Source organism: Malurus melanocephalus, unplaced genomic scaffold, assembly GCF_030028575.1.
Source record: "Malurus melanocephalus ecotype Western Australia unplaced genomic scaffold, MMel_1.1 scaffold_1210, whole genome shotgun sequence".
In the NCBI taxonomy this organism is placed as follows: domain Eukaryota; kingdom Metazoa; phylum Chordata; class Aves; order Passeriformes; family Maluridae; genus Malurus; species Malurus melanocephalus.
Window position 1 is genome coordinate 50,953 of NW_026624442.1, and position 10,370 is coordinate 61,322.

At 38.4% G+C, this 10,370-nt stretch overlaps 1 protein-coding gene across 3 annotated transcripts in view; it reads right to left on the reverse strand.

The window, feature by feature from the left end:
* Positions 1-9,855, reverse strand: part of MAP7D2 (MAP7 domain containing 2) — a 36,541-nt gene extending 26,686 nt beyond the window's left edge. For 2 of the 3 annotated variants that reach the window (XM_057387417.1, XM_057387416.1), the window contains exons 1-4: positions 9,714-9,855; positions 9,453-9,530; positions 6,058-6,221; positions 112-226 (exon numbers count right to left, since the gene is read on the reverse strand). In XM_057387417.1, the coding sequence (XP_057243400.1) occupies positions 112-226; positions 6,058-6,221; positions 9,453-9,530; positions 9,714-9,798 (442 nt within the window). In that variant the 5' untranslated portion in view covers positions 9,799-9,855. The remainder of the gene's footprint in view (positions 1-111; positions 227-6,057; positions 6,222-9,452; positions 9,531-9,713) is intronic. The other variant, XM_057387418.1, reaches the window with a different exon arrangement.
* Positions 9,856-10,370: the final 515 nt, after the last annotated feature.

Genomic DNA, 10,370 nt, shown 5'->3' on the forward strand with positions numbered 1-10,370 from the left:
AGCATCACTGAAGTAGCCCCTCCAGTCCCACCCTACTACAAACCCATGGTACTCACAATCTGCACAATCTGATGCATTTTGCAGATCTGCAATGCAGGCAGTTCCACTCACCATCTCTGCCTCCTGAGCCTGCAGCCAGTGCTCCTCCCCACGACCATCTCTTSTGTTTCTGCTCCAGCTGCTGGCTGCGTTCAAGGGACCGGCGCATCATGGCTTCTAAACGCTCCTGAAAATTGGTACAAACAAATCTCAGTCACTCCTTTAGGGGTTCCTTCCCCTGCATCCCAAACCATGCTAAAAATACACTAAAAATCCACTAAAAATCCACTAAAAATCCACCCACGCCCTGTTGCTCCACGCAGGATGATTGCAGGAGGCTGCTGGCAGGAAAAGCAGAAGAACTGAATAAAGAAGGGATCAGAATGCACCCACCTCCAGATCTGGGGATCCTTTGTCTGCGAGGCACTGAGGTCACCCAGGCCTAAGTAAATAACACAGGTTGCATCACTGCCTAGCATCTGCTCCTGCTGCTGAGGCTGCTGCTGTGCTCCCGACTTAATTTGTATAAGAATAATGCTCGACAAGCATTAACTCCTTCTTGTCTATGCAGGCATCGGGATTTCTCCCCATCCCTTTCYGAGCTCGGTTCAATTGCTGCAATGCCAGTGGCTCCACCTAGTCACTCAGATAAATGATCACTTCAAACCCAAAGTAGGTTACTTTGCAGGATGCCCTACTTATTTATTTATTTTTACAAAAGCTCCCTCCTTTCTTCCACTATGTTTCTGAAGACCAGGCATTTAAGATCTGATTTTTTTTTCTCTGTGTATTTTTTTTAGTGCATGCCTGGATCATACTGTATCAAGATTGATTTTTCTCCCCCCACTATCCCCACATTCTTCTCCATGACTTAGGATTTCTACAATGGGGAAAAATAAAATTGATTTTTTTCCCTCCCCAAATCTTGCTCTACCTTTAACTTACAGCTAAGTATGGTCATTTTATTCCCTCTCCATCACCTTTTGACTCTCACTCAAAGACCTCCACTGAGTTTCATTCCCACCTCCTCCCTCTGCTAGTTTCTCAGTGATTTATTGTTGTGGCAATGATCCCTGCACCTTTTCTTTTCCTCCTTTCAAGCAGATAAAATGTGRTTCTTCCCCACCCACAGTTCCATCATCTAACAGCTTCTTCCCTTCCTCCTCCCAGCACCTCACAGGCATCTGGCAACCTCCTCACCCTCACATTTCAGCAGCCCAACCCCTCCTGTGAAAGATCCCTCTATTCTTGCTGCCTCCAGCTCCTGCCACGCTGAATTTTAGCCCTTTGATCCTGTTACTAATTTTGGTGCTAGTCCTTATTACCTTTGCTATGTCCTTCTGGTCTAGGATAAAACTCCTACACTTACCCACTTCAAACTGGATCTGGCAGGCTTCTGTGATTCCATCACACCCCTTCTGATTTTTATCAATCCCCTGCTCTACCTCCAATATCTTTTGGCAGTTCAGATCAATTGTGGAAYGTGGAAAACCCTTCATACATCTCTTGGGCAGATTTTCTCTCTCTGATTAAYGCCTTTGGCTTTCCTGTTGCCTTTTTCCGAGATATTTTACCAAAAAAAATCAGTCTTTGTTCAAGTACTGGTTTTGAGCCAGTTGTCTCTGGTGCAGATCCTTCAGCACATCAGACTAATATCAGGCACTTCCAGTAATCTTCATACTTTAATACACATAGGTGTAAACTTTGTGTTACCTTCCTGGTGTAAACTTTGTGTTACCTTCCTGGTGTTCTTCTCTTGCTCATTGACTTCCTACTGTCCTCTCATCATCTTCTGGTTATCTACAACATATTTTTACCTTTTCCACATTTTTGAAGAATCTCTTCTACTATCTTSACTTGCAGTAATTTATTTCTGAACTCATTTTTCCCACCTCATCCAACCCTGCTACAAGTTATCTATCAGTACCAACAGCAAGCCACAGCGGTTTTTAATCTTTAAGCTTCTTTCTCCTATTTTTATTAAAAATCCCTTGTGCTATAAAATATTCTATTACCCTCTTTASAAAGACTTTAATGAAAGGAAATTCTTTCATTCTCTGATTCCTAGCTCTCCTGTCCCTGTTACCTTTTGGCCAGGTGACCCACCCTGCTGTTGCAATTTCTGCTTTTCTGCAATYTTCCTTTCCCCCAATTTCTAATGAATATTGTTATACATTAATAAAAAAGGATAATATTAAAATAGTCAAATTTCAATTATCTGGGTGATTTATTTCTGTTTGCTGTTTTGTTTGGGTTTTTTTAAAATGATGCTTGGAGTAAGGATGAGCAATATTCTATAGTTTGCAAACCACAGAATACACTTACACCACCAACTATCAAAGTCTTGTTTCAACAATAAAATGCACAGTGAAACAGATTAAAGAAATAAAATGCCTTTTCATACACATTTGAAAGCCCATCCTACCTACAATCTGAGACTGAAATCTTCAGTTATATTATTTAGAGAGGATCATTCCTTTTCATTTGCAAAGAGCTTTTCATTAAAGCCCTATAGAATATAATTATTAAAAATCATGAAACCTCTGCAGACACAGGTTAGATAAAGAACAATATGAAGGCTGCCTTTCACAAAGAAAGAACAGCCATTAAAAAACATTTTAAACTGGCACAAAATTAAAAAGAAAATAATAAGACATAAGGAAGCATAGCATGCTTCCTCATACATAAATAATTTGTTCCATGATGAAAACTAAACCACAAGACAAAGCTTTCCTTCATCAGCAAACAATGTGAAAAACCCTTCCAGTCTATGTTGTAGATGAAGCACCTTGTTGAAAACATCTCAAACTGCCCATGTGATCTCATTTGGGAACTCTTAACAGCCACAGATAGAGGAAACAATGTCTGCTCTCAAGATATAGTGAGTTTTCACACAAAAAAAACCTTATAAAGCACAAACACTGCATGCTGGTTAAATTAAGAATGAATAAAAACATAAAAGAGAGCCATCTACTGCTGGTATCTAAAATATACATTACTTTCCAAAATCCAGTTATACATGCAGGTCTTCCTCAGCTTGAGCAACAGAAAAAAACATTTGTACTATCTAAATTAAAAACAACCAAAAGTCCACCCCTTCAAAACTCATTTGTGAGAAATAATTGGGACTAAGTACCTTCATTTTTTCTGTGTAAAATATAACACAGATGTGATGAGAAAAAAAAAAAATTTCAAGTACTATGACTTAAAAAGAATTGTGCAAGCAATTCTAAACAAATCTCCTCATATCTACAACACAAACATCTACGAGAACCCAAAACCAACTCTTCCTATTCATTTTATGTACAGCATTGCATGCAAGTAGCTCACTGTTCCCTGACATTTCCAGTTGGCTTCATCTTTGGAGAGGTGTACAGTAAATAATTAAAGCTATAAAATCTTGTGAGCTTTTCACTCTCTGCATGTATTTTTTAACAAATGTAACAATTAGAGCACATTCACCAAAACTATTTTTTCCCAATAATAACCTGTGTTACAGGTTATCTATTTACAAGGTATTCCAAGTCACATGAAAGTTCAAGACAGGAAAAGGGAGAAAAAWTATTTTAGCTGAAAAAGGATKAGCTTAACTTCCAGYTCCCTGTTAAAAGAAAAYTGTAAATTTTCTTTAAAGAAAGAACAACATGCTGCTTTCCTCAAGGCTCAAGAACTGCTTTTACTAAAAGAAGTGGGCACCTTTAAAAGTATACAAAGGAAAGGGCAGTGATACTAAAGACCTCTGTGGATAAAAAAAATGCAGCCAATGTAAACAGAATAATTTCTAAACATTATGTATTCAGTTCCTCCTGAAGAATCAGACACACWTCCAGTGTGCTCTGCAACAAGCTCCAGCTGCCCCAAAGAATTCTGACAGAATACCTTGATCTCTACCAAGAGAGACTTTAAAACCAAATTTCTTATCTGGCATTGTAGAGGGGGAAAAGTAAGCAAAATAAATGGAATTTTAGCCACCTCTTAAAGAAGTCCTTTGTAAGCAAAATTCAAGCAAAATAGGAGCCAGCAAGCCCCCACCAGTTTGTTAAGAGCCATTCCCCTCTCTCAAACTCTTACAAATGCAACAACAACATTTTGGAGAGAGAAATTTATATAACCTGCTCCTATCACAAATACACAATAATTTCTGCTGTGTTAAATAAAACAAGGAAAAATAACTCAAAGAAAATATAAAGGATGACCAACAAGGCAGGGAACAAGGAAGAAAATTTCAAGTTGTCATTTCAGATACCTGATGAGCAAGTCAAATGGGTGATCCAGTCCTCAGCCAGAGTAAACCATTTGTAAAAGAACAAACACTGAGAGATGCTGCACCCCCTGCATCCCTGGTGCAGGAAATCCATGTTCAAAGCTCTTTTAGTAAAGATGATCTCAAATGGACAGAATGACTCACAAGCAGTGAGTAACTTGCAATGCCCAGGGAGCTGCAAGTTCATCACCATCCTTACTCAAACCTCCACTGTTACTATGCATGCAGTTTGAGATGGGTGCAAGCTCTGATTTTGAAACTTAGCTAATTATTGTGTATGATTGAGGCTTGAGAAAAGAAAGAAATGTTAATAGTCTATATATAAAAAAAAAATATTGCATCCTTGAGAAAAGCGTATTAAAATGTAGAATTAATAACGCAAGTTGCTAAAAATTATAAGCATTACTAATACTGTAACTTTTACAAACTCACCAATTATATTCTAATTGCTAATTAAACAGCTGTCTCTTAACCAATGTATGTTTRACACAAATGTATACTCTAATTACTAAAGTAAATAAAAGAAGCTTGTSCCAYAATAAAGTCCTTCTTTCTCTCTGTTTTTTTCACCCACTTTCTACACCTCTCTGTCCCAATTCTCAGTACATGGATTAGGAGGTTTTTGTACTTGCCCCTTCCCCTTACAACCCTCACAAAGGGAATTGATTTCACTTTAATAGCTTTGAAAGGTTTGAAAGGTTATTACAGCATGAAATGCTGGGGAAGGAGTACATGACACAGGAGAGAAACCTCCCACCCTTTGTTTCTGCTTTTTCCCACTTTCCTTAGAATTAGAAAGAAACTACATGACCAAATATTTTAAAATTAATTCTCAGCCATTACAGAGAAGTCACAATAAGTATGTTAAAGTTGAACAACAAATGACAGGATATAATAATCTCTTCAAGTTAAAGTGAAGAACCAAACCAAAAATTCAATGAACTGTATGTTATTCTGAAATCATGCAGAAGTGTTTCACCTGCAAAGTTATTTGAATGAAAGGGTGGGGGACAGAAAAAAGGAAGTTAAGAATTGTGCATTTTTAAAGCTTTTTTATCTAGGAACTGGGGAAATATTTTCATTTGGCTTTTTTTTTTTTTTAAACCATTGCCCTCTTTTTCAAAAACCATTAATTCTTTATCAGTTGCGGGTAGCGTTCTCTACATAATGTCATGCAGAGATATACATACACACGCTGCATTCAGAGAGCTGTACCAGAAATTGGACTCACTAGAGCAAAAAAAGAACCTTAAATGATCTCAGCAGGGAGCACAGAAGAGAGGAAGGGTATGAAGATGCTTAAAAATATGTGAGTAATTCTGTTCTATGCTAGAATTTGAAAAYAGCCCAGATTCTTCACTGCTTTAAGTASAAATTTTTGAATTTCTGTCRYCAAGGAAAAACGAAAGAACACATTYTCACAAATATTATTTCTGTTTCATGGACAGTAAACAGAACAGTAAGAAAAATCTTTCCCTTTTTGGAAACACTCATCTTTAAAGAGTTCCTTCCAGAAAGCTGGTGYTTTATATTTGACAATCAGAGTCCCAGATATGTTAGCAATAGTAGATGACTACTCCAGGAGATCAGACAAGAATTTTAAACAATTGCTTTGCAAAGTGTTTTTGATGTACAAAGGCTACTTAGAGCTGTRGTGATGGGGTTTGCAGTAATTGCTCCCATCTCCACTCATTTCATGCACGTCGATATTCAGCCACGTTTAATGCTGCCCTCCATCTCCCAGTGGACTTTACCTCCTCCTCTTTAAGCTTTTGTCTCCGTTTTTCTTCAACAGCTGCTCTCTTCTGCTCCTCTCTCTGTCTCTGCTCCTCCAGTCTTCTCCATCGCTCCTCCATTTGTTTTTCATATTGAAGTTTTGCTCTTCTCTCCTTCTCCAGTATCTGCTGTTCCCTAGCAGCTTGCACAGAGAAAAAGGTGCCTTTCACTTCATGCAAATTTGCTTCTGCTTTAAAATTATTTRATAACATSAAACAATAGTGTAAAACAACAAATRCAACTACACAGGGTTTTAGTCCACTGAGATTAAAAATATAGTGCACTGAAGTGCTGAAATGGTTAGTAAATCTAAGTGATTTGYCAACAGATAGGGAAGCCCTTGTACYTMTATAGGTGTCAGTTTGTACCCCTTACCTGTGCAGAAACAGTGTACAGAATAGTTTAACAATTTTTTTTCTGTATGTTCCAAACCCCTCTGAAGCTTAAAGCCAAATTGTTTTTTCAGACATACTGTTCCTAGCAAGCTTKGAAGGAAATCAGGCATATATTTTGAAGCAAAAGCCTTTGGGATTTCTTTAWAAGTGTGCTTTTTGTTATGGAGATGTCTTCAAAATAGCTACAGGTAAACAACATATGCTGAGTTTTCTATGAAGTTTTGAAAAGATATCATTCAGCTCACGATTTGGTGCTATATCTTTGCCCACTTCTGGTTCTTCACATAAAAAAAAAATACTTCTGTTATTGAGGGTTTGCCCAGCTGTGTATTCCAACTGGAGCAATAATCTTCACAGGACATTACCCTGMTGTTACAGAAATTCAGATTACAACAATACATATTGGACTGTTGCTTCAGGTGTACATAGGAGAACAAGTAGCAGGAGTTGATGTGGCAAATTATAAGGAAAAATCCATTTCCCATGCAAGTGTATTCCATAAAAAGGCAGGAAAGAGGAGGTCAGTAAGCATGCCTACATACTCACAAGCCTGTAGTGTCACATACCAACACACACACACAGCCAAAACCAGGAATATTACCAGGCATATTACCAGGCTAAGAACTTGAAAGGCAGGGAAAGCCAGAATTAACAGTTTGTACMAGAGCTAGTCCTTCTTCCTGCTCACTTACTCAGCCTCACCGTGTTTCCTCAGTTCCTGTTTCCTTGTACAGCACATTGTCACCCTTTTAACTCTCTCACATTATCATCCCATCATTCCTAGGCTCCTGTCCAGCCATCCCAAATCCCTCTTCCCACATCAGCCTTTTCCCCTCAGTTCCTGCCCCAAGGTTGTGACTTCCAGTCCCTCTTAGCCCCACTCCATCCTTACACTCTTGGATTAAAGCCAGATCCTTCCAACACCCAGATCCTTCCAACACCCAGATCCTTCCAACACCCAGATCCTTTTCCATTTCCTTCCCTTGAACACAGAATCCTTCTACAATACAACACTTCTTCCTCAAATCCAGCCTGCTTTGCAGAACATCTTCCAGCTTATTCTTGTCAGAAATAGAACTCATATTGTCTTCCCTTTTTGCCTTAGGAAAATCCACCCATTTTCCCCACTCAGACAGGGGTGTGTCAGTGATGCAGTGAGCCTGGACTAAATGCATCAAGAGTCAGATTTGTCAAATACCTCAGAAACAGTGGACAAAATGTGACCAGGCATTAATTGTTCCCAACTGCTAGCCACATCAAGTAGAGCAGGTGAAAAAAGCATGCTGGAGTTCATAAAAACCAAAAAATAAAGTGAGGTGTCCAGAAATTGTGCTAAGATTACCTTATGAGTAAGTAGGTGAAACCTGGGACTGATTCTGGACAGAGAAGTAAACAATTCTGTCATCATGGACACACATAYAATTCTTGTTGCTTAATTTAGGGATGCTAAACCACTGGTTAATGAGCTTTGGTTTGGGTGAAAAAATTACTTCATATTGCTACTTAGTACCTGCTGACTGCTTAAAGGCCTGACCTTATGGGGAATACACTGCTTTTTTCCTGAATTTCTAAAGGAAAACGTGTCCCAGTCAAACTGTCACCAAAATCCAAAGTTCCCCATTACAAAAATGGTTTTAATCTTACAGAAATATGTTTCCAGGAGGTACATATGATGCCTGGGAGAAAACTGCAGACACCACCTCCCAAATCCTCTGGGTTAACCACTCCCAAATTCTCCAGGTTTCAGTTTCCTTCTCGTCTCTTCTGCTCCAAGTCTTTTCCAATCTAATCATCACATCACTTTCTTGGCAACCAGAAAAGAAGGGATAATCAGGAGACAAGAAGAGACAGCCTAACTGAGTATCCTGGAATAGAATTAAGTCTCTGATAGACAGAARCTAGGGGAAGTTTAAGTGCTGAAGAGCAGCAGATTTTCACCAGAAATACCAAAAGGGATCTTGCTGACCAAGCCCATGGTAGTGGAAAATGCCAAATAACTGCTCTAAAGCCCCAGACTTTGTCAGGAAATGGTCAATTTGTTTATTTAATGCAAGAAAAACAGTATTTTCCTATGTTTTTTTTTGACAGGTGCCCATACTGGTTTAGCTGACATTTCATCAAAATACATGCTTATAGTAAATTTTACAAAAATCATAAAACATTGACAATTCCTTCTGCTAGGTATTGTCAGGTAATCTCTAGGAACAGTGCTACTGACCTTTCCTGTCATTACAATGAGGAAAAGTGAACTGTTTGATATTTTTTATACACATAGAGATAYAGAAAGTCCAAACCAATGTTGAAAAGTTAATTTTATTCATGTATGCATATATATATATTTMTTTTAACTGTGTATACACACACTCCCCTTAAATATATATTTATACTTTTAACATATGTATTTTACAATTCTCTCAACATTTCCCTGCTTATGTTAATAGATTAAAAAGAACTGATTACTTAAAAAACATCTGAAATCACTGTTATCACTTATGTTATTCAGGAACTGAATAATATTTTTTATCATTCTCTTGAAGGATTAACCATTTTACAACTTTCAGAAAAGTACATGCTTTAACGCTGTACTTAACAACTCTACTCTGTATTTTAATATGGCTAAAACAGAACAGATTAAGGTTGCTTTACCAAATCATCCTACATATTATTCTGAGTATTATTCAAGGCTTATTTTGTWTTTTTACAAACCAGAATTGTAACAGCAGTAACCTGAAAACAAACCTATATAAAAAAGCACACAAATCAAAGAAGAGAGTCAACTTGTAAATATATAATATKAAATATTTGACTGCAAATTGAGACAGATTATTTTTTATAATTTAACTTAAAAGAAGTAATAGAAGATGAGAAACAGACTGAACTAYAAGATTTAAAATTCAGAACAGAAAAACTGTTACGTTGGTTAGTTAAGCCTATTAAAACATATATATAAATAATAGATACATGTCCTGACAACTTACCAAGGTATTTCTCCCTTTCTTCTCTTCTTTCCTTTGCCAGTCTTTGYCTTTCATCAGTTTTTAGAAATCCATCAATAGCTGAAGAGACAGGGAAGGAAAAAAGAGTGTCTTAAAAACCTGTTAGCAAAACTGAAGATGCATCCAAAAGAACTTTGAAAAATCCATCAAAACAAAATCATAACTACTGCATTTAACAACTCTAACAACAAAACCAATTTTGCCCTTGTATGTGGGTGGGTTAAGGAGCTGGGATTTGGGTACCTCTTGAGCACAGTCTCCCACCTACAGCTGAACTCCAGCTCCTAAGAGCAAATGCCTGACTGCTCTTCTCAGTGCAAACAAGCATGATGTTAGTGCTCTTTTCAGAACTTGAAACTTCATTGGGAAAACTGTAAGGATGTCATTCATAAGTTCATTTTAATTTTTTTTTTTCTAGAAAGAAAAGCAGTAAACATGTCCCAGCCTTCATATTTCTGGCTTAGCACAGCCCCTTTGGTCACTCAGTACCAGCTCATTTCCACAGCCAGCAATTACTGCTGCAAAAGGCTACAGCCCTCCTGCCCTCTTTTCCAGGCAGGAAACACTTTGCTGTTGAAACACTCCTCCTGGAGCTGGTATCTGAAAGAAGGACACTTATTTGGGAGGAGGTTTGCCTAAGGGTGTTCAGTACCTGGGTCCAGACAGCCCAGTCAGTTCTTTGTACAGCATGGGCAGCTAGAAAGCCCAGCTCAAGGAGGGAGGAAAGCAGAGTGTGACATAGCAGGTGTGTCCTTGGGTCACCTGCCTGCATGTCCTGGAGCAAGGAGCTGCCAGGGCCTGGACAGAGCATCCAGAGGATGGGATCCTCTCAACACAGCTGCCAGGGCCCTGACAGAGCATCCAGAGGATGGGATCCTCTCAACACAGCTGCCAGGACCT